This window comes from Pleuronectes platessa, chromosome 8 (assembly GCF_947347685.1).
Source record: "Pleuronectes platessa chromosome 8, fPlePla1.1, whole genome shotgun sequence".
Lineage (NCBI taxonomy): Eukaryota > Metazoa > Chordata > Actinopteri > Pleuronectiformes > Pleuronectidae > Pleuronectes > Pleuronectes platessa.
Genome location: NC_070633.1, coordinates 15,718,498 through 15,745,445, shown reverse-complemented (window position 1 = coordinate 15,745,445; position 26,948 = coordinate 15,718,498). Strand labels below are relative to the sequence as shown.

The 26,948-nt window shown below is 41.8% G+C and overlaps 2 protein-coding genes and 1 pseudogene across 3 annotated transcripts; 2 read left to right on the top strand and 1 right to left on the bottom strand.

The window, feature by feature from the left end:
- The first annotated feature begins 146 nt into the window (after positions 1-146).
- Positions 147-11,968, top strand: LOC128445578 (sodium/potassium/calcium exchanger 3-like; annotated as a pseudogene).
- A 354-nt stretch (positions 11,969-12,322) lies between these two features.
- On the bottom strand, positions 12,323-20,451 carry LOC128445426 (zinc finger protein ubi-d4). Of its 2 annotated transcripts, none has more exons than XM_053428082.1 (11): positions 20,393-20,451; positions 18,579-18,739; positions 18,124-18,231; positions 17,826-18,022; positions 17,412-17,504; positions 16,810-16,894; positions 16,229-16,363; positions 15,635-15,766; positions 14,860-14,972; positions 14,407-14,488; positions 12,323-13,993 (listed from the first exon to the last, which is right to left on the bottom strand). In XM_053428082.1, the coding sequence occupies exons 1-11, from the start codon at positions 20,422-20,424 to the stop codon at positions 13,908-13,910; spliced, it is 1,224 nt and encodes a 407-aa protein (XP_053284057.1). In that variant the 5' UTR covers positions 20,425-20,451; the 3' UTR covers positions 12,323-13,907. The 2 variants fall into 2 exon arrangements, with proteins under 2 accessions (XP_053284057.1, XP_053284058.1); XM_053428083.1 differs by having other exon boundaries at positions 17,826-18,019.
- Positions 20,452-23,386: 2,935 nt separating this feature from the next.
- Positions 23,387-26,898, top strand: ttc9c (tetratricopeptide repeat domain 9C). The gene is made up of 4 exons (XM_053429003.1): positions 23,387-23,497; positions 24,302-24,668; positions 24,902-25,084; positions 26,338-26,898. The coding sequence occupies exons 1-4, from the start codon at positions 23,462-23,464 to the stop codon at positions 26,493-26,495; spliced, it is 744 nt and encodes a 247-aa protein (XP_053284978.1). The 5' UTR covers positions 23,387-23,461; the 3' UTR covers positions 26,496-26,898.
- Positions 26,899-26,948: the final 50 nt, after the last annotated feature.

Here is a 26,948-nt window from a genome sequence, read left to right as displayed (position 1 = left end):
AACCATGACAAATTCTGGGACAGGCTTAAAATGACATGTTTAATAGTTATGATAGGGCGGTTCATTCCCCATCTCACTGTACAGTTAGGACTCACTGTGTTTCGCTGTGTGCATTAGTTAAGTGTGTCCATCCAACAGTTTCCTCCATGCGCTGCCAGTCTCAGTCCACTCGCCCCACCCAGCTGACGGCGCTCCCTGGTGGGCTCGTCTGTGACTCCCTCCCTCCCAGTCAGGGGAAGAAACACATCATTAATCGGGGATCAGACTGAAGGGGACGTGAGGACGGTGTGGGTTAGAGGGGTGTTTCTGTACAGATGCTGCAGCTCGTGTTTCTATCTGCTGGAGCTGGAGCTAGCGGACGCGGATGCTGCGTTAGGCTGGTCGGGGCTCGCTGACTGACCGACTCTGACTCACCGGTCCCGGGCGCTGAGATGCTGATGAGAGGCCGACGCTTCTTAACGTCCTCCCGTGTCGCGGATGGAGAGCGGAGCCTGAACAGCTGAGCGACGGTAGATCGGGAGCAACAGGCCGGATCGTTTCAGTCCGGAGCCGAGGAGGAGCGACAGCATCAGCGGCGGCGGGGGAAGAGACATGTTCTGAGCGGAGAGCCCGACGAGCGGCGGCGGCTGGCGGGTATGAAGACGCCGAGGCAGACGCGCCTCCTCCCGCGGTTCTGCGTCTGTGGAGTCGGTCTGATCACAGCCGCTTGGATCTTTCAACTGAATGATGTGACAGGTGCTGCTTCACACGAATATACACTAACTGCAATGGTTTTAACTCATCCAGTACTTGTATTTTTTGTAACCACGCAAGTTACAACATATTCAAATGTTAGATGTTAATAATAATAATACACTTAATACAAAATCACTGCAACCTCAAACAAACAATTTATTTGACAGACATTATGTAAACATTAAGCTAAAGTTCCAGGATTTTACAAACACTGACATAAATTATTATTATTATTATTACATTTTTCCTAATGTACTTTTCTCTTTAGGTTTGCATGGAGCCTCTGTGGATCCTGACATCTTGTTCAAGAGAGAGCTCGATCAGCCAAAAGAAGCCGACAACCAAAATGACAGCATCCCTAGATCCGGTGAGATGAAGGAGAAGAGAGTTTATTCTCGTACTAATTTATTCTTATTTGTCTGGTCCTTTGAAAAACAGTTCCTCGTGAGAATTTCAACTTGGGATAATGATGTCTCTAACCACTAACACACCCAGACTGAAGTTTGGGTTTGAATATTCATGCAGTGATGAATGTGCAGTCACTATGGTGATCTGACCGGAGGGTTTTGTGAGTGTATTTTGCATGAGAGCGTGTGGTCCCATCTCTATTAATCTGTTCTATCCAAGTCCATCTCCTCCGTGGCATCGACCCACCTCTCCAGTCCACATCATCCCTCATTTCTCGGAGCTGCACATCTAGATGTTTAAACACAGTTAGGCCTTTGAGGGACCCAGTTGCTAGGAAACTGAACGCTGGGTCCGCGGCTGGATGCTGCGTGTGTCTGCTGCGGTTCAAAGTGCCTGCCCTGTCGTCATTGACCTGCTGATTGGTCGCCTCTCATCAGCAGCCCTGGCTCATCACTCAGAGCAGGTGATGAAGGACCGAGAGAGAAAGATGATCTCATAGTCTGATACTGAGATGAACACATTTTACAGCCAATTAAAGAGAAAGGGAAAAAAGCATACCGCCACAGGGAATTGTAAGGTCTGAAAACTGTTTTCTTCCAATTATCATATTTCTTCTTTCCAAAACACCGCTAAAATATTCCGTTTGATCTGGGTGTCCAAACCCAATCATGTGACAGGTTATTTTCACATCCGTGTCTCAATCCCTACATGTGACACCTCAGACTGCACAATGTTTCCACTGTGCAGGATCTTCCATCCACATTTGTCACAAGTTGCTTCACTCTGCTGTTTGTGACATTAATCCTCACTTGAGGTTTTATAATCCTAACAACTAAATCAGAAAACCTTGTGAGGAAAGTCACAAGTTTCTCTGGAGGCAGCGGTTTTATTTACTTGTTACGGAATTTGTCTGAGCTTACTTAGAGAAGAGAAGAGGCTGACATTGTCCCACTCAGAGTCAAGATGGCCTTGAAGGTGGGGTTTACAGGCAGTGCAGCTTAATGAAAAGAGGTGGAAAGTAATGTAATGTACTAACATCAATCAATCAATCAATCAAATTTTATTTGTATAGCCCATATTCACAAATTACAATTCGTCTCATAGGGCTTTAACAGGGTGTGACATCCTCTGTCCTTAACCCTCAGCAAGAGTAAGGAAAAACTACTAAAAACCCTTTTAACAGGGTAAAATCCGTAGAAACCTCAGAGAGAGCCACATGTGAGGGATCCCTCTCCCAGGACGGACAGAAATGCAATAGATGCCACGTGCAGGAAAAGATCATCAAGATTAAAGTCTTCAAGATTAAAGATTAAAGTCTCTAGCAGCATTTGATGAGGGTAAGCATCCCGAAGGACAACCCCAACATGACATGCCAAGCAGTTCAGCTGCAATCACAGTCCATGGTCAGCAACCAGCAGGACCACGATCCACCATCCAGACCAGAACGCCACTCCAGTCCTCAGTCACCGTCCACCGCCGCCCACCACGAGCCGCCGTGGTCCTGGTCCAATGCCCGCACCCGATGCCAACGCGACACAGGGTCCGCCACCACCACCACGATCAGCCCACACGACACAGAATCCGCCACACTGGGTCCACCACCGCGACCCCCGGTGCGCGATTCACAAACCGCAATCCATGGTGCGGCCACAGAGGCCCTGGATCTGCGGGTGATAAAGCAAAGGGATTCCGGGGAAGGGGGATAGGGATGGAGAAGAGGAAGGAGAAGCTTCCTGCTGTTCTGGGTTTGTACTCTCATGGTGGAAATCACTTATTGTAAGTCGCTTTGGATAAAAGCGTCAGCTACATGATGTGATGTATGTAAGATTGAATTACCTGAGTTTAGATGTCATGTGTGAAGTCACAAGAGGAGTGCGACAAGGTGCAAGACTGTGGTACCACTTCAACCTCATCCACTGTCACTGCCTGTGTTGCTAGGGGATAAAACCTGACATGCATCCATGTCTCACACACACACACACACACACACACAAGTGAATTCCTTTTCAGCTCAGAGCTGCAAATGACGACCTGTTAATTATTATTCTCCATTAATCTAGAATAAATAACAATTGCCAAAGGTAATATCATCAAATTGCTTTCATTCGTCAATTGTTATGTTTGTTGTAATATTCAGTTTCCAGTCGCATGAGCTAAAGAACAGTCGGCAAGTAAACCTGAAAACAGAAGTTTAGACAAAGAGTGAGATTAACGAAGAGGGATAAGTACGTGAAGACCACAAGGTAAAAAAATGAGTTTTAAGATGCTTAAAAAAACTTTTGATCAAAATTTGACAACGCATAGTGAAAAATGCCAATTGTAATTGATCAGATCCGAAGCTAATATTTTCATATAGTTTATTTTCTTGGGCCAGCCATCGTCAATCAAGAATATTTACTTCACGATCACAAAAGACTAATGAAAACAACTAAATTTCAATTTGTGAGCCTGTAACAAATTCATATTTTATTAAATATTACTCTTCAATCATTATCAAAAACCTTGTTGTTTAATTTTCTGTCACTCAACTGTGCCAAAGCAGTGTGAAGAACCATCTCTCCCCTAATCTCTTTAATCCCACATCTCCTCTTCTGCTCCAGTCCACCTCATCCTTCATTTCTTTAAATTGCACATCTACATCTTTAGACACAGTTTGAGGGGACTCAGCCTTTGAGGGACCCAGAGCAGGGACGTCGTGATCGTATTAGCTGATTGGAATGAGAAGTTTCCTTCGTGTGTCACGGTGACTGGTCTGAGTTGTACAGCTCCTTTCTATTCATGCAGGTGAACATTGGTCACTTGCTTGATGCAAACGCGTCTCAGCTTCCAGAAAAGGGGATGATTTGCAGAAGATTTTCTCATTTGGGATCCATCAATCATTGAAACAACAGTTTCAGTTTTATCTCATGGTCCAATTCCTGTCATTTAAATTATTTAGACTTACTTAATTTCATTCATCTTCCCATTTTCCTCTCTCCATTTCTTTATAGCTATCAGTGAATTCCCTGAAGATGTCTTCACTCTGGAGCAGCGGAGACAAGGAGCAGTCGTCCTCCATGTTCTCTGTGTGAGTATCAGCTCTGCCGGCATTACATCCAGAACTTTAAAATGAAAGAAACTGCATTTGTTGCATTAGAGCTTTACCAATATAATATCTCCTATATTTTACAGGCCATCTATATGTTTTATGCGCTGGCCATCGTGTGTGATGTTTACTTTGTACCATCGCTGGAGAAAATATCAGAGGTATGAAAAATACAGTCCTATTTACTGTGATGTTAAAAAAATATATCCTGCCACCCAACCATCGCTCGCTGCTCATTCACAGTCAGGTCGCTGTGGCAACAGGTGAAGCAAAAGCAGACCTCCCTCTCCCCAGCTCTAACCTATAGAACACGAAGGGAACTTGGGGCGTGCACAACACCACCATGGCTGAATTGCCACATGTATTGAGAGCAGATACATCCGGTTCATAACCCTACACACGGCTGTATTTTAATTATGCCTTAAGAAATTCACAAAAAATGTCAAATACACCATGCTGTGTTGAAGAATGTAAGAAAATATTCCTAGATCTGCCCCCTCAATTAAATCTGCTCCAGTTGTCCGTTCCCCCCCCCCCCCCAGTTTTATTCTTGATCTGTTCAAACTCGTCTCTCCTCCAGAACCTCCAGCTCAGTCAGGATGTTGCCGGGGCAACCTTCATGGCAGCCGGGAGCTCCGCCCCCGAGCTCTTCACCTCATTGATCGGTAAATACGACGCTTGTCTAATCAATTACGAATGGGTTAGCTCTGATCATTCCTACATCAGCCCTCACCAGCAATCATATGCATCTTCACAGGATCAGGACGGAGAGCAGTCAAGTGTCCACAGGCTTGCAGTGTAATAGCAGAACTAATTTGCTCTTTTTTATTTTAACATTCTGATTAAATCGATCAGTCTCATATAAGGAGCTGTTACTCCAATTCAATGGATCTCTGTTCTCTGATTCAAAAGAACACACAGATAACAACTGGGTCCAAATTAAAGACAATTTATTTACTATTATCTAACATGGGATGAATGCAATGATAAGAACAAAAAGAAGGTAAATGAGATGAATGGTGTAAAGCTCACAGGCAGCAAGCGTTAAAGTGAAGAGCAGAAGTGCACATAAACAAACATCCTTCATTTTATTCTAAAGAGGCCGGACTGTCTCTGGGGGTCAAAAGACATTTTTGTCTGAACTTGTGAATTATTCAGTTTTTGGAATTCACATATTCTCCTTCCACCATTAATTATAAGAGTCTGGTGTCCATATTCTGACCCCTTTATCCAGGGGTGGTCCAGTTGTAAAACAGAGATGTCGTATACATTTATGGAAATGAGAGAAACAAAATAATATAAGCACTTTATTCTAGATACAATCGAGGTGTTCTACCCTGCCTAGAAGACTCATCTCTCATGTAATGTTTATAGAGAATATAAGGTGCAATTTCTTAAAAACGGACATGCTGCTGGAGACAAATGTCTGACTGTGTATAAGAACAAAACTTTTGCCTGTAAATGTGCCTCAAGGACATTTTCCTCAAATATCACCAATAATTAATTTTACTCTCAACAGAAAGAAGTGTTCTGGGTGACTTCAGGCGATATTCAGTGAATATTACCCAATCAGTATGCAAAGAAATATCTGTCCAGCCCCTGTGGTTATGAAAACCTAATACCTCTGTACTACATTTGATTTGCTGGTTTAATATGTGTGTGAGGGAGAAACGATCCATCATTTCTTTAATGACTAGATATGACTCTTGATGTTCTATGTTTTTAGGGGTGTTTATTACGAAGGGAGATGTGGGTGTGGGAACTATCGTGGGCTCAGCTGTCTTTAACATCCTGGTCATCATCGGTCTCTGTGGCATCTTTTCCAAACAGGTGGTTCTCACACACACACACACACACACACACACACACACACACACACACACACACACACACACACACACACACACACACACACACACACACACACTGTGTTCAGACCAGGAGCTAAAAGAAGGACATAACCTCACATTTCCAAATGCCTCAATAGAAGAGATACATAATTTTGAGCAAAGTAACAACAGTCATCCTTTCAGCCAACTTTGTCAGTACAAGATTTGTTGTCGCAAAACATTTTTGGTCAAACTATTATTGATGTCTCATGCGTTTCTGTTCTCTGCAGCCCATCTCTCTGAGCTGGTGGCCTCTGTTTCGTGACTCTGTTTTCTACATCCTGTCCATACTGGTGCTTATCCTGGTGAGAAACCCTCTGATTAAATGACAGATGGATGGATGGGGGGAGGGGGGGATTGATGGATGGTCTGTCGGTTCACAGACTTGTAATGTTTGTTTTAAGTGTAATTAGGCTTATTTACTTTCTTTTTTGCAGGTGATCTATGATGAAAAAGTTGTGTGGTAAGAATGTTATGAACGTATTACTGTTCATTCTCCTGCTGTTTGAACATCAGATCAGTTTGACAGACAAACAGACAAACTGTCATTGAGCTGAATTTGGTATTAATGGATCTGTGCTGGTGTTTGTCTTCACGTCTCAGGTGGGAAACCATTATCCTGATGTCTATGTACGGCCTCTACATCGTCATCATAAAGTGAGTCTCTTCCTCCTTCACCTTCCTGTTGGTATGAACCCATCACTCCACACTTACTAATATCTCTTGTGCAGGTTCAACAGGTCCCTGTGCAGCCTGGTAGAGAAGCACTGCATCAGGGAAGGTCAGCCGTGTCTGAGCATCCTGCGACGAACAACTGCTGTCGGAAACGCCGGAGACTGTGACAACGACATGGTGCCGCTGAAGCCAGGTGCTGGAGCTCGTGTTTGTACGTGCATTCAACAGACCCAGTGACACAGTTTATGCTGCCAGTCAAACCCAATTATGTTCCTCTGTGGATAACAAGCTGAAATAGAACTGCACCACATTGAGGAAAAGAGCTTTTCCTCTCTGTCTTTTCTCCTTCACAAAATCTGTCTTTACTTCTTTGGACTTAATGAACTGTCCTCTCGTGTCCTCTCGGATTTAATCTCCTGCTAATATTTGTCCACTTCCCTTCATCTCCTCCAGACTCGTGCGTGGTGGCCGGTCAGGACACAGGGGTGGCGATGGTGGACGAGCAGATGAACCCTCACCCTCACCAGCTCTCCTTCTCAGAGGCAAGCCTCCGCCTTCTCATGACCCTGCATTTCCCCCCCTTCACCCGCCTGCGTATGGCAGGGCACATGGTCATCAGTGAGGTACACCTCACACGGTCTGTTAATAAAACGTCTGGTTATATATATATATAATTATATTGTTGAGTTGTGTACAATCCAGCAGTTTCCAGACCCAGAGAGATACAGTATCTAATGCAATTAGAATGTGGATACACAGGGCCAGGTTCAAACTAAAACTATGTATTTTATTTTTTACACTGGACAAGCCTGTAACTGGTGAAAACATCAATGTCGGGTCAGATTCAATCACAACAAACAGAAAACCTGTCGGACTTGGTTAGTTCTCTCTCTGGCTTGGACGAGTGCATACAGAATATTGCGACCTCAGTCCCTCTCTAACTGGAACATCAAACCTCTTCCTGTTTGCTGTTAAATCGACACCATGTAATAAATCCACAAAGAAACAAACAGACACTTACTGTGTGAGGGCTGCCTGATGCATAATAACCTCCCAGACACAAAATCAGACAAGTCATTCTCCAAATCTGCTTCCTCATTGCATGTGTGCTTCTCATTCCCACTGCCACATTAATGTGTGACTGCCAGTGCTGCCCCTGCTCTCAGGCATGACCCTGATCAACGCTTCCTAAATCCCCTCCAGTGAATATGAGCACATGCCTGGCTGCATAATCACCGCACCTTGTTTTCTACAGTCTGATGAAGTAATATCCATAAGCTCGCAGCACTCTTTCTTGTAATCTTATTTTCTTTCATATTCCCTCTGTCTTTTCTCTGACTCCGCTCCCCACCCACAGAGGCAGAGGCTGATTCGGGCTCGGGTTGGCCCAGAGGAGGGGGCCGCTTCAGGGGAGGAGGTTTTGGGAGCTAGCGGGCCAAGGGGCAGGGAGAACGGGTCGGTGGCTGAGGAAGACAGGCAGACGCTGGAGGGAGAGAGGGAGATGGGTAAAGAAGTGGCGGGTGGAACGAGTGGGGGAGCACCGTCTAAAGAGGAAGAGGAAGAGGAGGACGAGCAGGAGGAACAAGAGGAGGAGAACACTCCATTCAAACCCTTCATCGTGCCATGTGAGTGGTTAAAGATATAATATGCAACAACTCTTAATTGAAATGTCTAGAATCGACTAGATCTAAATTATATATATATTTTATTGACTTGTGTACTTACATTATCAACAATGTGTCCAACAACAATGTTCAAACTGAGAGAAATCCACAATTATTCAAGGTAAACTGAACGTTTAATTTAGGTCGCCTCTTAATTTCGTCATAATCGCTTTTGGTGTGGCTTTGCTTGTGTCTTATCCCCCGGGGGGGAAAACACATATGCCAAAGGAAAAACACATTCTAACACATGACCTCATCCGCAACATGATTTGCACCTGAGTTGTGTCAGGTATGGTGGTGAAGACAATATGATCCCAAGCTGCTTCACTACTCCATCAGACGTCTTGTGATATTGTTTCGATTGTGGGTCCGGAAATTACATTTTGTAAGTTTAATAAAAACAGAGACTCATCTTGGATTTATTTCACATTGTAATGTCCTTAAGAGAGAATTAGCTTTACTATTTAATTTAAATCTGAGGCCACAGACGTTGCTTTCTGACTTCCCATAAACAGCCACAGAACTTCCAGCTGAGAGATACGCTTTCAAGATTAATGAGACAAGAACAATTATCTGACCAAGTTGCACAATAGGTAGATATCTTGGACAATGTTCTTTCCGATTGTTATCATGAGGAACATCAATGCAAAGACACAAAGATAAGAAGAGGATCTTTATTTTTAAGAGAAAATGTTCAGCCAAGAACTGCCCGACCAAAAATGTTGTGGGCGGGGCTAAATTCGTCTGGCATCCAGGCTAGTGGTTTTCTTATTGGTCTTTTAATTTGTGTCAAATATCTAACTCAAAGATCACTGATCACCTACACATCGTTTGACAGGTCGAAGTCAAGTAGTTATTTTCAGTCAGTTATAACTCAGACTAATATGTGTGTCTCCAAAAAACATCCCCTTTCTTTGTATTATTTCAACCGACATGTCAAACTCAGGAAATTAGAAAGAAGGAAAGGAAAGGAACGGTCCCCCTGCTTCACCTAATGTTTTTCAGCATAGTAGATGGATCATAGTTAATGGAGCTCATTAGAGAAGAGTGGCACTGAGTCTTAGACACATCCACACCAAGCTGTGTGAATTATTTATAAGCTGAATCTTTAATGAATCCGTAATGATCCATGGTGGGAAATTTGTGTGTTTCAACATCACGTCCACAGACGGCTGGTGCATGCGTGTGAAGTGGCTGCTCTCTTGGCCTGTGAGCGTTCTGCTTTTCTTCACCATCCCTGACTGTAACCTGCCACGGTGGGAGCGCTGGTACCTGCTCACCTTCCTCTCCTCCACGCTCTGGATAGCCCTCTTCTCCTACTTCATGGTCTGGATGGTAGGAAACGCACACATGCAGGAGGACACACATGCTCTCTCTCTCTCACACACACACACACACACACACACACATCAACACGTCAACAACCCCTTTTCTTTTCGTCCCTCTAGGTGACGATAATCAGCCACACATTTGGAATCCCTGAAGTCATCATGGGCATCACTTTTCTGGCAGCCGGCACCAGTGTCCCTGACTGTATGGCCAGCCTGATCGTCGCCCGACAAGGTGTGTGTGTGTGTGTGTGTGTGTGTGTGTGTGTGTGTGTGTGTGTGTGTGTGTGATCGTCTCTCATCACGCATTGACACTGCTGATTATAACTTCTTCTTATCCTATGTAAATTGTCTTTGATCATTGTTTAAAGCACTATACCAGTCATATTTACATACAAATATTATTAATATTATTTATACTACTTACTAGTACTTTTCTACTACTTGTAAACCATTTACTCACTACTTGTGTTGCAGCCTGTTTTGGTTTGCTTCTAATCTAAATCACAATGACCTCAGACATATCACAGATGACCAGTGATGATTCCATCTTTTGTTTTCCTCTTTGTGTTTGTGCGTATGTGAAATGTTGCAGGGATGGGTGACATGGCCGTGTCCAACTCCATTGGCAGTAACATCTTTGATGTGCTGCTTGGCCTGGGCTTCCCTTGGGCACTGAGGACTCTCATAGTCAGCTATGGATCAGTGGTAACACCAGCTTTCCAACTCTCTAACTAATATATCTGACCTGATTCATGATCCTTAAAACCTAGCCAGGTCCAACATATGATCAGGGTCAGGAGCCTTCCGCTTGGAGACCAATTAACGGGAGTGGTTAAGACCCAAAACATATTCTGCTGTTTCCATGGTAGAAAATTGACTTTCTGTTGAGTCATTTTTGTACAGGCTTTGAATTCAACAAAAAACATACCACCTTCCCAGTACCAGAGACTCAAACAGTTAGCAGCTATCTGGTGAACAGGGTTTAGCATTTGCTGAAGAGCAATTTTGAAAAGCTATTTCCTTTGGAAGGTGGTAGAGACCAAACATGGAGCTAAAAGGGAGTGGCTATTGGACTGGTAGGGTAAAATACTGCTACTCCAAATGGGTAGCAGAGTTCACCATATCAACGTAATATATGTTGACACATTTATGTTGTGTTATAACTTCTTTTTGCAGGTTTATGAAAGCTTTGTAAAACAGTGTTTTTGTTTTGTTTCGTGTCTGTTTAGGTAACAATCAACAGCAAAGGTCTGGTGTACTCAGTGGTTCTGCTGTTGGCCTCAGTCACACTGACCGTGAGTGGATCTCTGTGATCAATCATATCTGTCCATTGATAGTAAATCTGATCTGAGTTTTTCTTCATATTGTAGCATCAGTACACAAATTCACCTTCTGTTCTTCCTCACCTTGGATTTCTTATCTGATATTTTTCCCTTGAGAGCCTTTGATTGTATTTTCAGACTTAGAAAGCAGTTAAAAGGGAATTAAGTTAGTCTTGTACAAAATTTTGGCTGCAATGACAACAGACCCTCTCTCTTTCGATGTATCTCTCCTCAGGTCCTGTGTGTTCATCTGAATCACTGGAGGTTGGACCGCAGGCTGGGATTCAGTCTCCTGCTTCTCTACGCCATCTTCCTCCTCTGCGCCGTCAGCTTCGAGAGGCTGTAGAGGACACACACACTCGACACACTTTATGGTCCAAAACTGAGACTTGGTCTGTGGTCCAACTGATTTCGCACTGTCGCTGCAGCCATTATTAACCATACGTACGGACAGATACATTTTCATTTCATGTCGTAATGGCCATACGTGTTTGAGCAGCATTTACACAACAGATAACATGGTTTACCTTTGATAATCAAGTGTTTTACATAGTTTTGTACCAAGCTCCTCCAGCTCAGATTTTATGAAATCGAAAGTCTCTCAATAAATTTATAAAGTATTGAATTTGTATTCTGAAAGCAAGAATATTGTATAAGGAACCCAAAGTGTGTTGGTTGACTTACAGTATGATTCATTATTGACTGCCACAAGTAACCTCAATGATTAAACATGTACATGTATATAGTGTTTACTCAGTCTGTGAAGTTACTTTAAGTTAAATGTCACGTTTTTCAACATGCCTTGTGTGTGTAGCTGTAAATGGCATCGCATGGCTGAACACGCTCTGGATAATTGCACTAAGCCACAGTTCTGTGTAGGAGAAAATCCTTCAGTGTGTGTTTGTTGAGTGCAATAAAAATGCTTAATAAAAACTTTGTTCTGTGACTTTTCGCTTCCTCCTTTTAAAAAAACAACAGATGAATGCTCATTCATATCGAGGACGATGTCTTAAGTATAAATAAATAAATAAATTTATAAATAACCAGCCAATGGATCTTGCCGGTGCCGAGGCAGACATGTTTAGGGGACTGATATTTAGTGTTTGGAGAGTGTTGCAGATCCAAGTTAACATATAATGAATTTAATGTGGTGTCATATGGGGACTTCGAAAGGGGCCAGTCTTGTGTATTAAATGCAGCACGGGACACAAAATTCAAAGTGATCTTTATTTCAGTCAGGCTAAATTGGCTTTCATACCAAAAAAATGTAAAAATAAAAATAGTACAACAAAGTACATAATTTTACAAATACTCATAATGGAGGTCTGACATTTCAGAATAATCAAATAAATTCAAACATGTCACAGTCATAACAAAAATATAAAAAGTCAATACAGTACATAGAATGCATTAGGAGCTATATACTTGAAGTGTTTGCTATACGATAGACTTTACAAAATTCTACTAGAAAAACTCCCAATACCAATGGATTATCAGGTAATATAAAATGTTTAAAAAAAAAGTTACAAACAATATGACAAAAAACCACTTGTGATGTGAGTGTGTGCGCATTCGTACAGGTGCAGTCTGCATGCAAATCTGCCTCAGTGTGACAAATGATAAAAGCAGCTACAGTTGATTAATGGTTTTGAGTGTCCTCGCTCTGACAGCAGATGTCACTACAATCACTGGTGAAGGACGATGTCACTGTCGAACGTTTTTTCTAGATGGCTACCACAAAAACATCTTTGAGAAACGGATGCACCTTCATGGTCACGAGTCTTGTGTGTTGGCTTTAAACATGGAGCTGCTATCAGTATCTGACTCGGGTTATTCCAAACAAGAGAAGTTTAGCTTTTGTCTGATGGAGAGAAAAGTTTGAGAAATGACATTATAGTAAGATGTGTTGTATCTAATGAGGCTCACCTACATTACATGCTCAGCTCTATAGCGTTCGGTTAAACTAACTCATAGACCCAGTAACAGAATCAGCAGTGAACAGTTGGTTTCGCAGCAAACCCTAAAGTAGCGAGGCCCGAGCTTTTGTGCTAAGAGCTTTAACAAGTCAAAGTCATTGTCTTTGTCCTGCTGAATTAAAATGAAACACAAGGGTTTAGGTGATAGTGACGAGTTTCTGTGTGACGTGTGTATTTTCATATGATGAAGGACCTTGGCACTGAGCGGATCCCCTCAGGGAAACCTCTTCAAAAGATAACCGATGTGATGGATCAGACAAAAGTCCACTACAACAAGAACAATAATAATAATGACAATAGTAATAATAATATTCTTGGACAATACACATGGTGAATTGGTCTTTTTCCCACATTCTGGGAATAAAAATAGATAATTTTGGCAGAAAAAAAACCGTTGTGTTGACAGTCCACACTGCGTCTCTGAGTGGGGGGGTGCAGATCATTGTGATGCCGATCCGCTGCTCCTGGGAGCTCCCATGGAGACAGCAGTTACTATGGTTACTTCATGCTCTCTGTGTCTTGTGTGTGTGTGTGTGTGTCTGCGTTTGTGTGTGTCTGTTTGTGTGTGTGTGTGTTTGACGGCAAGCCGCAGGGACTTTGTAGGCAGGTTAGTGGCGGTTTGATCCCCATCTTAACTGATCTGAGGTCTGTTTTGGTTTTGCATTTCTCCCCGTTATGCTGTAGATATGAAGGCTTCTGATCTGCGATCTGACTCAGCTACATCTGGACAGAGCCTGCAGCTCCGGACTGGGAGGTCGGATGTTTTTCAACCGGGGGGTGTGGGGTCCCGTTGCTGAGGGGGTCCGACTTACTGATGTGACGTCACTCGGGGGCGGAGCCCTGGTTCTGCTGGTATATGGAGGCCTTGTCCTTCAGCAGAGCCAGACACAGGTGGCAGCTCCAGCTCCCTGGAAAACACATGAGCACAGCGAGAGGAGTCAAGAACCGTGGGCGTAGAAACACATCATCACGCATCACTTGGATTTCATTTAGAGAAGAATGTGTTAAGTACAGTTAGTTGTCTGTAAACATCAAAGCAAACAACTGTGTCAGATTTAGGGAAAGTAACCGTCTGCTTAATTATGAACATCTGTTCATCTCGTAAACACTTTTATACCTTAAAAGTAAGAAACATTTGTTAATGCTGTGACTGAACATGTAGGTTATTCCAACAATATATTTACACTAAGGGAAACTGTGAAACTGTAAACAATAATCTTTGACAATTCTGATTTAAACAAATGACTTTAATAAACAAAAAAACATATTATTTGTATATTTGTAGGTTCCGAACTGAAAGAAAAACACTTGGTCAGCTCACCCTCAGGAGGTTCATTCATGGGGGGACTTAAACAGTACATGTGGTAGCCTCGGTCACAGTCATCACAGAACAGCAGCTGGTCCTGTGAACACACAACAGCAACAAGTTCACTCTAATGACCTGATAAGGAGATCACACATTTATCACCTAGACACGGAACGTCTCAAGGGACAAATATCACAACTCTGCATCATTTTGTTTTATCTATAAATGTAATAATTTCAATCTGACTCAATTTATAAGGTCAGGCTTCTCAGTGAACGTTAATATTTGAATAGTCTTTCGGTTTGTCTTCAAAGTACACCGCAAACATCCTGTACCAAAGGGAGAATTGTATAATGGCGTTAAGGTAAACTTTTATTTGAATGCAACAATTTCTACCACAGCAGCTTGTAACCGTTTCAACAATGATCTTTTTGACACATTTGATGAGAATAGTTTCAAAAGACTCACGTCGTTCTCTGAGGTGCCGCAAACATTGCAGCACTTGCACTCGATGCACTGCCAGCGGTACGTCTTCACCGCCGCCATCATCACGGGTGTGAACTGCAGGCATGTCGGGTGGCCTGCAGGGGGAGACGACGGGGGATTAACATCAGTTTCAACTTGACCGAGGCACAGCAAATTTGTCAGGCTTTGGATTTGGAATAACAGTGATGTTTAGAATTCAAGTCTAGAGTTGTTTTTGAGTTTCGAGAGCTGGAATCACAACAGAAAAAGTGTGAGGGCTGGATGAACACGTGTGTAGCTACTCTGAAGTTGTCTGACTCTTCAGTAGAAGATTGGAGTCCAGAACTCCAGCAAACATTGACCCACACATCCATGTTAGTCAATGTTTGTAAAACACACTGGTCATCGTGAGAGTGTTCTCTTCCAGCAATTCAGAAAACTCTTAGTATCTGAGCTAAGCAGCTGAACACGGTCAGAACAAAATATATCGTCTTCATTTTACAGGTAACAAAATATCAAGTGACCGTCGATGTTTACTATTGATAGCTTTACCAGGATTCTCTTTTCAAAATGAGCAGTAAAAACGAAAATACTCAGCCAACATGAGGCTTATATTGATTAATGTAGTAAGATAGAGCAGATTATATCTGCTAAAGACAGCTGTTAGAAATCATCCACCTGTTTTTGTCTACTTTTGCCCCAAATCCAGAACCTAGGGGTAAATCTAGGGCCTTAGTGAACAGTCAACTAGTAACGTGGAGACAGGAAAAGTTCATACCTGAGCGTCCACAGTCTGAGCAGGATACCAGCCCTTCTGATTGGCCAGTCTTCTGGTTCATGGTGGAGTCGCCCAGACAGAAATCACAGTAATCGTTGGGCAGCGCCAGTCCATTGGGACCCTTCTTGGTAGCTGAGCAGTGGGTGAGTAGAGAGATTATTCAGTGCACACGAGAACTAAACATCAAATGTATTTTAGACTTTAAAGTATAACCCTGTTTATGCCATGTCTGTAAACAACAGTCTCAATAACTGGCTAATGATGCATTGAATCATGATCCAAACTGATGAATGACAACCGACGATTGCACATGTTGCAATGCGATGGATATATTTCTGTTTTAAATACAAGATGGATGATATGCTGGGGAAAAAATGTAAATGGCAAGAATCCTAAATGTGCAGGCATATTTCAGTCTGGACCATGAAGTCTAGTCCCCCAAAACCAGTATGAAAAGAGTGGGGGGAGAAAAAAAAGAATGAGAGAGACTTCCCTTGAACAAACATACGCATGCTACTAAGCATGCAACCACACCTCCCTCCCCTCTCTCTCTCTCTCTCTCTCTCTTTCTTTCAGCACAAGAGAGTGACTCACTCTTCTGCTCCACATGCTGGCGAGGAGTGGGTGGTTCCTCGATCTCCTCGCGGTCCTCGCCCTCCTCCTCTGCCAGGTGAGAGTGTGTATAGTGGTAGCTCAGGCCAGGACGGTTCTTGTAGCGCTTCCCACAGACTGACACAGACACACAAATGGGTCACACAAAAGTGTTAAAGTGGTGGCGGCTAATTCTATGTACAGGCCCACGGTGGAACCATAGAATTTTGCTGTTCATTTCCCCCAAAAAAGCCTTTTTGATAATTTTTTTCAAAACATATTTACACACTTATTTCAAACTCAAACAGCGTAAGTGAGCATTTGCACCGGGAGCTACAGCCAGCAGAAGATTACAGAGCACACACAAAGCGGCATCTCAGGAATAAAACTTTAAAAAAACAAAAGACGCTTCCAAGTCCGGCGACTATTCCAATCTTTATGTTGTTCAATTTTCGTGCCAGATGGGGTCTTTCGGATCACACCATGCATGGCATAAGGCTTTTGTCTTTCAGAGGGAAAAGCAAAAGCTATTCTTGTTGACATGCATTACACAACGGACATTAAAAAAGGAAGCTGGTACTCACTGTCGCAGGCATAAGGTTTGTCTCTTTCCTCCAGCGCCGCGGCTGCAGCCTCCATTTTCTTCTTACCATTCTTGTCACTGCGACTCTACACATTCAGCAGTAGACACTGACATTACTACTGAAACAGCAACTAACACTTCGTTGAACTTTTTAAGTTTCCATTTAACTTAAAAAACAGCAAACATGACATATTAGAAAAGAACAGGAAGGCTACAATGACTAACAGCTTAAGAGTGTTTACAACCAAGTATAAAACCAAAAAGATAAATGAATCCATTAAGACAAGAAGAAAGAATTAAACACTTTCTTTTTCCTGAGTGTAAGGCTACAACTAATGATTATTTTCATTGCCGGCATTTAATTCTTTCAATTACTTGTCAATAAAACGTCAGAAAATTTTGAAAAAGTTGATACCTACAAATGTCTTTTATTGTAACTAAGGTGAAATAAAAGATCTCTGTGCTTTGATCTGTGTTTAAACTGATCAGAAATTCGACTCTTCACTTCTACATTTAAACTGATCACTGTGATGTTTTCACCCCACACACCAATCTTTTGAAATCACATAAGGGACCGACGGCTGAACACGACATGGCACACACCTTGGACTTGCTCTTCCCTCTTCTCTTGGGAGTCTCATCCTCAAAGTCATCATCGTCCAGGTCATCTAGGTAGTCATCGTGATCCAGGACTCTCTGCAGTGAGAGGGTGTGGATTAGGTCTCATTTTAATATATAGACTGTGTGTTGTTGAATGATTGGAAAGAAATTGAATCCCGGATGTTTTTCTGTGTTCAGATATGTCTTAACTTCTAATTCTGGTTTTCAAGTCAAGTCTTTGAGTATTTATGAAACAATGTACCGTGACATGTGGTGGGTCTAACTGGAGATTGTTGATCCTTATTCAAGAACATTATTCTCTGCTCTCTCTAGTGAGCTATGCAAATAAATGAGTATGATTAAAGGTTAATAGCCAAACAGCTCCTCTGACTTCAATATAAAGCCTTTAAGCCTGACCTTGCGGATGCGCCCGGAGGACGTGTGAGTGGCCGTGGACGTGGCAGGAGGCTCCACGGTGGCTTGGTCATCCTCCGGGGCGCGGGCGTCTGCCACTCCACTCCTCCTGTCGAGGGGCTCTCCTTTCAGCAGGGCCTCCAAGCTGCTGCCATCCACAGCGCCCAACGTGTCACGCTTCAAACCCAGTTCCAATTCTGCTGCACACAACAAAACATCAGTAATTCATGCAATAACACAACACAAAGACAGAAATTTCACCAGTAAACTTCCACCAGCATGAAGGAAAAAGTTGTGATACCCGTTTTGAGAGGAGGGAAAGCCAAGCGAGGGTCCTCAGGGGGATGAGAACGCCGTTTCTTCCTCCAGCGACGGGCTGGGTAGGTGTACAACTGCCCCGGAGCTACACCTGTTGTGACATATCACAGGACAAATGGATAAAACAAAGAGATAAAGTTAGATGTGGTATGATCTGCGGCATGTATAACTCTGTAAATAATGGACCTTTATGTGCCTTATTGTGTGCTTACTGGAGAGGTGGCATGCAAAAATTAAAAAGACATAGTTATTATTGAGAGTACTTTATATATGTCACAACTTGGAAAGAATAATCAACAAATATACATAAAACAAGAACTTTTATCACCTGTTTTGCAACATGATAACACGATTTAACAATATCATATATACTATAACTGAACTGAAATTCGATTTAATACGATAATAATGAACTATCATTCTGCACAAATCATTTACCTGCGCTCCGGTGTCTCTTCTCCATCCAGATGTAACAGTTGGACTGGGCGACCCCAGTCTGAGAGTCCAGGAAAGGCATGAGGATGCTGCGCTCAGCACACAGGCGAGCGTTGTAACTGTGACACTGCTCCATGGCATCTCTGTAATACTGCTCTCCCAGCCTGAAATGTAGTAGTGGGACACTGACAGGTCAAATAATACAGATCTGGAAAGACCAGCAATAATCACTGATGTAGGAATATTCAAATCAAAGAGAAACTACAAACAGTGAGTCAAACGCAGTACAGTTTTTAATTCTACCAATGCACAAATATCTCTATATGAATGAAATCTACTCTAGTTCTGCACTTTTTACATTTAACATGTTGTTATATTTGTTCAATTGATTATAATGTGTTCCAAATCCTAATGTAACGACTTCTAAAAATGTTGTCATATATTGTCCAATTAACAAACCAAATGGTAAAATTGTTTGACAATGGTGGATTTATAACAGCTCGAAATTTTACATAGACAAAAATATGTCTCGCAATTTTTTCCTTAAGAAATTTTTTTCGTTAAAAGAATTGTATAAATTTCAGCAATTTCAATCTTTATATGTGCAATACTGTAACCCCATATATGCTCCATTTAGATTGTATAAACTGTTTTATTCCATGTATTTGTCCAGTATATTTGCTTTTCTTTTACTGAGGGAGTTTTTCCACTATCCACTGAAACACGGCACATTTCCCCATACTGGAACTAATAAGGGATTAAATTACCTTTTATAATTATGACCACGGTATGTTCGAAGTTAAAAACATTCACTTAAAAAAATAAACGTCCTCCCTGATCAAGAAAGTACATCATGGTGATAATTCCCTTTATTATTTTTCAAAGTTTTTACCCGAGTAATATTGTTGCACTAATCTCCTCTTACCTGACAACATACAGATCAATAACACGCTGATCATTCATTCATTTGTAGTGCATCAACATTTTTGTGCTTAGAGATAAAAGATTCACACTTGATAAACACGTTCTTGGGTCGCAGTGAGGCTGGTAAAGTTACACTTTGCTGCAGCACTCGACAACACATTGATGTTATGATCACAAACTAGTGTCACACAAAGGAGCCGTGTAATCCCTGGACTGCCATTTACTGCATAATTCTGATACACAGTACATCATAATCTCACTTCCTGTTCTCTGGGATTTCTTAGCAGTATCATAATGTGGCAGCCATTTTCAGAAACGTTAAATAAAAGGAATGACAGTGGTGACGATTACGCGTCTTTCCTCATAAATACACTTCTTCTTTCCACCCTCGCTCTCAGTGGAGAGGCTCGCTACGCCCTGCGTTCCGCTCGCGGACGGCTCTCTCTCCCGGTTCATCATCGGGACTCTTCGTTAGAACATCCAACACTCGACGCAGGGACGTCAGAACAAAAGGGTGATTGTTAGCGAGCTCTCGCCACAACAAAGCGCCCGCCAAGCTGCCTGTCGCCCGCTACATGAACCCTCTGCTCCGTGTGTGCAGCAACAGTTAGGTCAGAATGTGTGTAACGTAACCTTCCACACACCTCCGACTGTTAAAGTTAGTGCCGAGCAGCGGCTAAAGCACTGCCCCACTATCACACTGTCCCACAGCTAACAGGCTAACCATAGCTCAGTGGGCAACGTTATTCTCTTGGGACACTTTTTAGAATCAACACAGATGACGCCATGTTGGCGGACTAAAGCATTCCGCAGTAACACAACGATACAGATCAGCACATTCGCCCCAGCGTGGCTGGTCGCTCTACTCTTACAATAAATGAAGGTAAACTTACACTTTCACAACACTGTCGACGGCGGCCGCCATGATTGCTTATTGCGGTTGTGTGAAGTCCCACTGCGCATGCGCACAGTTGTTATTGACCGTGACTGCCCCCTGCGGTGAAAACGTGGACAGTTTCTGCTGCAACATACTACTGCTGCTGAAGGATCACACACTGCACCCAGACCAGTGTTGTGCATGAACGAACGCAAAAGAACGCGTTCATTGAACATGTTCACTTTTATGAGAGCGATGACCTTAACGCAACCCAATGACAAATAATGAATTTGAACGGTGAACACGTTCATATTGTAGCGTCCTCACGTATAAACGACAGGAAAGGTAATAATAGAGGTAATAAAACCTCCACCCATTTATCAAGGAAATGTCACCAACATTAATAATTATTAGAAACACAACAGGAAATTAAGTAATTTCCCCCTTCTACTTAGTCTATAGGGTTTTTATATTGTGTTTTATTTACCTTGTATATATTGGTTTATTTTTGTCGTGCACTGATTCCTGGTTGTACATCAAATTGCCCTTGAAGGACATCAAAGATTTTCTTTTATGGACAACTTTAGTTAATCACAATCTGAACAAACCGAGCTAGAGCAGCAGAGGAACCCAGCAGACTGTGATTCTTGTAAGGCGTCCGAAGACAAGGTTAGAAAGTACTGGGTTATTCTCTCACATAGGTTATTAAAGTATGTTGAATCATCTGGTATCTAAAAGCCAAAAATATAAAAGTAACTTTTAAGTAAGGCTGTCAAATGTATGTAGTAAAGTAAAAAATATTTTCTCTTAAGTGTGTATCAAAAGCAGCATAAAATGACACGGAAACACACACACGATAATATGTCCATCTTCTCGTGGTGCTTAGTTCCTTCTGGCAATCATCAGGCGGTGTGGCCTAGTAGGTAGAGAGTTCATTCTTCAGCAAAAGGACCCGGGTTTGAATCCCACTCTTTCCCATCTTCGAGCTGCCAATTTACTGAACTCTTTAAAATGGCAGGATTTCTCCTATTAATTGCAAAAAAAATTTTTTTAATTTAATTAAAAAATATATATATTTAATTTAATTTAATTTAATTTAATTTTTTATAAACTTTTTCATCATCATCATCATTTCTCCGCGCTGGTTCAGGGGTAAATGATGCTGGTCTTCACAGGTGACTGACCTACGCAAGCCTGTAGGCCAGCAGAATCAACACTCGCGTCACCTCTAGGTGGTCTGTCACTTCTCGTTATACACACACTTTTAGCGTCTTTTCCCACAATACCCAGGTGCACTACGTCACACACTACAAACTTTCCTTAAAGGGGCAGGCCAAACCTGCAACACAACAGCTCTCGGTCTCATATTCAGATGGCATGAGAAAGCAGAGAGGGATTTTTACACGCTGTTTGATAAAGAATCCGACAGTAAAGGCAAGTTGTAGTGATGGATAAGGTTAAGTCTTTCATTCTTACTTTCCACCTTAAAACTATGAAATTAACTAAACTATGAACTAGTTCAGAATTAAAATTTTGAAATATGAACTTGAAATATTCATGTTTACTTGTATGAACTGAACTTTGAACTAGTTCATGAGAGGTGTGAACTTGCACAACACTGACCCAGACACACACTGACACAAATCAACTGTGTGCACGCGGATCGAAGTTTATTCAAAATGAAGTCATGAAGTATGTATAACTTGTTAACTTTAACTTTTTGAAGAGAGGGGAGCCATGTTGTGTTATGTTTTTATGTTTTTTAATGTTGTGTTGAGTCGACATTATGTTATGTTATATTTGGAACATATCAAAAGCCCAGGACGGACAGAAGTGCAATGGATGTTGCGTGTGGCTGAACACATCAACATATTTACAATATTTACAACATTGATTAGAAGAAACAGCATTAGCATAATGGAAAGATGTGTCAATGTTTAAAATATTTGAACATAAATTGTCTGATAGGGATGAGGGGAGCAGTAATGCCATTGAAATGGAGTTATTGTCAGTAATAGTAGAATATGTAAGTAGGCATACAGGAGTCTTGTTGTAATCATAGTCCATGATCAGCTACCACCACCATCATGATCCATCACCACTATCAGCACATTCAAAGCACTTGTTACACTCTTTAATTATATTTTATTTCTATAAACACCTCAGCACAACATACTTCGTCTCTATGAACTTGTCAAAGTAAAGATGAGACCTGACCGAATCAGACCGGACCATATCACAGAGAAGCTCAGCAGTTCACATGGTGAGCTAATATTCAGCCCAATTGGAGAGAAAAACCAACCCTCAGGTTTCAGAGAGAAAACTGTAGCGAGGGCCCAGAGAGGCTGAGCAGCCATTCACCTCAACACAAGTAAGCTGAAAGTATAGAAATAAAAGCAGAATAACTGGTACAGCCATGTAAGTGATGCATTCAAGCACTGACAGGTAACAGTACAATTATAGTGATACTAGTAGATATAATAATGTCAAATAATTATAACAGCTGCACTGCTATCAGCATCAATTATTAGTAATAACGATTATAATAATCAAAAATAGGCTTGTTTTTATTGAATTACCATAAGCCAAACCCTAACCCACTTAATTTAGTTTCAATAATGTAGTCAAATATTGAATTAGTCTGAATCTACAGTGATTCACCCATAACATTAAAAGAAGCCTCAGATTGATTTTGGTTAATTTAAGACATGTTAAAAACATTACCTGCCAAAACTTTTAACTTCAAAACGTCTTTATTCATCCATTTTCCTTAATAATCTAAGGGCTTAAATATATTTAAAAAAACATTTGTAAAAGTGAACCTCAAACATGTCCACCAACTGTAACTAACAAAACCATTTAATTTCCCATCGAACATTAAATACATAACAGGAGAACTATCGCAAATCAGACAGTGATTGAAACATAATCTCCTCAATATTGTGAAGCATTTTTACTCACCTCACAGGTGTAGTTCCATATCCGGCCTTGCGGCGGCAGTAACGCTGCACGTCGATGACGTTGTCAGAAAAACAAGGAAGTGAGCGGCAGCAGCAGCAGGATGGTTGTCAACTGGGGAAAGTAAATGTTCCCTGATGGTCGATTATCTTCCACGTGTAAGGTGAGTGGATGCAAAACAAACATTTGAATGTACTGAACTGTTAGAATGTGTCCACGACCTGGACCGGACTAAAGGGGAAGGTTCGCTCGTGTAAGGCTCGGTAACAGTTAGCTCGGCTAGCTTCAAACCAGTAACGGTCTCATGTACACAACGTGCGGCTAAGTTCGTTAAAATGTTGCTAATGCTAATTACAACATGTGGTACAATAGCTAGCAGCGTAACCATAGAAACTAACAGGGTGCTGTCTTAAACATGTCTCACATTCACACAGGTCACAGACACACAATGAGAACAGTGGAGTGGCTACTGCGATTTCACACAAGTCAGTATTATAGACGTCAGTGAATTGTGTGGTGTCTCTTTAGTAATTAGATCTGTTTTTAAACAGGAATCACACACACATACACGTGGAGTTTGTATTGTTAAAAGCAGTTTATGTACCACTATGAGATGGAGAGAAGATATCATGAATTATGTGGTGAATACATAATGGATATTTCTTTAATTATCAGGTAAAATGCATACATTTCTCTCTAACTGTCTCATTACATTGCATGTGATCAGTGGTAGCTGCAGAGATGTAAATATTGCATTTATTCATGTGTCCAGAAGGAAATCAAACATGAGATGGAACCATCTTTTGTGTCAATCCACTTGACTTCATTATCAATATTTTGTATCGGGATTGCAGCTATGATGTTAAGCTAGAAACATGTAACAGGAGCGTAAAATTATATCTGTACATAAAGTTCTTCATTGGCATCATAACGCATGCATTTACATTAAGTTTATCATTTTTACCAGCCAATGAGCTCCACTGCGGAAATGAATGCAGCAGAGAAGGAGTGTTCAGACACGCAGGGGGCAGCAGCTGCAGCAGCTGCAGCAGAGGAACCAGGCGTTTCTGGACACCAGCAGACTTCGACAAAGCCGGCTTGGTCTTTGCTAGAGGAAGCTTCCCAAAAGAAAACAGAAGGAAATGCCTTCTACAGGGAGAAGAACATTCGTTCGGCCATTGGCCGTTATCACCGCGCACTCCTGATCCTCCGAGGCCTCGACTCTGACGTGATGGCACGAGTGAAAGATTTTGGCCCCAAGACACCTGCGCTCACACCAGAACAGGATACCTTACTGAGAAACACACAAGTGGACTGCTACAACAACTTAGCTGGTAGATAAAACTTCAGAACTTGCAAAGTGGAAAGAGCACTTGAATATCCAACTCAAGTAGAAATACTGCTATTTGACATAATCAATCTCATATTCTGTTTGTAGTAGCTTCTCATCAGGAAGAAGTTTCCTGTAGTTACTAGTTTTGTAAGGAGTCTTTCGTATCATGTCTATATACAGTAGTATATAGTCTTATATTTGATATAATTGTATGTACTCATCTATCTCTTTCAGCCTGTTTGCTGCAGAGAGAGAGTGTTGACTTTGCCCGTGTGCAGGAGTACAGCCTGCGCGTGCTGCAGTGGCGACCAGGCAATGTCAAAGCACTATACAGGGCAGGAGTAGCCACTCTGGAGATGGGAGATGCAGTGCTGGCCAAACAGTATCTCATCCAGGCCGGCAGAGAACAACCTAATGGTAAGAAAAGAGCCAGCACATCAGAATCATCCACAGCAGGCGGGTGTCTTAAAATGAAAAATTATGAAATATACATTTTTTTAATCAATTTTGCCTTTTGGCAACACAGTGATATGATTTAAGTGTTATGCCATATCTTTGCCTTTGGACAAGCAATTCTTTACAAAAGATGTACAGTATTTGAGCCTTTTTTTGTATGTTGAATACTTTAGTAACCAGTTACTTTTAAGATGAGAAATTTACAAATTTTACTCAGAGATTGTAAATTAAACAAATTAAATAATCTGATACTTGCACCTGGGACCATTTGAGCGGAGAGAGGAGACAGGTGGTGGAGAAGTCAACTTCCGCACTGATGTTGGGTCTGGGCTTGGCCTTTAAGGGCTGGGACATTTGTAATCGGCACCGAAGCATTTATCTCAACAAGAGAAAAAAAATAGATATCTTCTTAATTAACTGTATGTTTTAAGGTTGTAGAGGAGGAGTACAGATATAAGTAGTTGCACTCTGGAGCCCTGCATTAAAGAAGTAGTTGGGAGAATATGCTTTTCTTTCTTGCCAAGGGTGAGCTGAGAACATAAATACCATTCTCTTAAGTGTGTGTGGCTCAGTATGAAGACTGGAAATGGGGGAAACAACTAGGTCGACCCTGTCAAAAGTAACAAATGCCTCTTTTACACCAAATCAAATTAAATGTTCGATGTCATAGAGGCCCCATAAACTGAGGAGCTCCCTTGCCTTGCTGTCTTGCCAAATAAATGTATTCTGCCAGATGTCACGTTTCCATCACTGCTGATAGGAGCCAGAGCCGATTAAAACGTGTCTACTGCACAGTCATTTGACCCAGGAGTTAATCCGTTACCATTGCAGACAAAAGCCAGATGTTGGGGGGGGGTTCTATCAGTGGAAAAGGGGCTAAAGTCGGCCTATCAGTATTTCAGCCATTAAACAATTGAGTTAAAACTTGAATTGTCTGTGTTAACGGTCTTGTGGATGGAATATTTGAGGCTCTGCAAAGTCAGAGCTGAAAATGAACAAATTCAATGCAAACTGTAATAAATTCACTGCACTAATTAATCGCTGTCAGTTCATTAAGTTTTTCATGTCCTTGATTTTCATTCAAGGACATTTTGCTCTACAAAGTCATTGCTTTGTAAATCAAATCCATTCATTTAATTGATCATTTAACACCTCTCGCACCATCCTGCTGATCTTCTCTCTAAACCTTCTCCCAAATATTCTTTCTGTCTCAGATGCTAATGTGAAGAAGCAGCTGCACAGGGTTGAGGAGAAACTAAATCGGGAGCTACAAAAAGAGAAGGCCATGTATCGAGGCATGTTTCCCTCTGGTCTGAAGAGCAGCTCCGAAGAAGGGGTTAACCAAACCAACGGAGCTGGGGACGGAGTGTAGTCTGCCAGACCGTGATCGTGACAAACAACTCCTCAACCATAGAAAGACGGCTGATCACAAATCAACTGGAGAATGATCACATGTCCTAAAACACTAGTTCTACTGAATGTCCTAGATATTTGAGGTGAGCTCAGTAACACAGCGATGTTCTACAGAATCCTGGTCTGTGTGAAAGTAAAGATGTCACTGCTGAAAATAGAAAGGACAGGAATGTTAGTTTCCTAGCAACATGGAAACAGACCTTTTTTCCCCAAACAAGCGAGAGTTTGGCTATTTCATAGAAATGTGAGACTCTTCATGTCCCACGCAGTGTTCTGATAGTGAGTCATGATCGCAGTTGTCTGGTCAGTTGTGTAAATGTTAATTTTCCAAGTTTTCAAGTAAAATATTTTTTTATAAATTATGTCCAAGCTTTGTTGTCTTCTTTTCCCCAACATATTATGTAGGTGGATT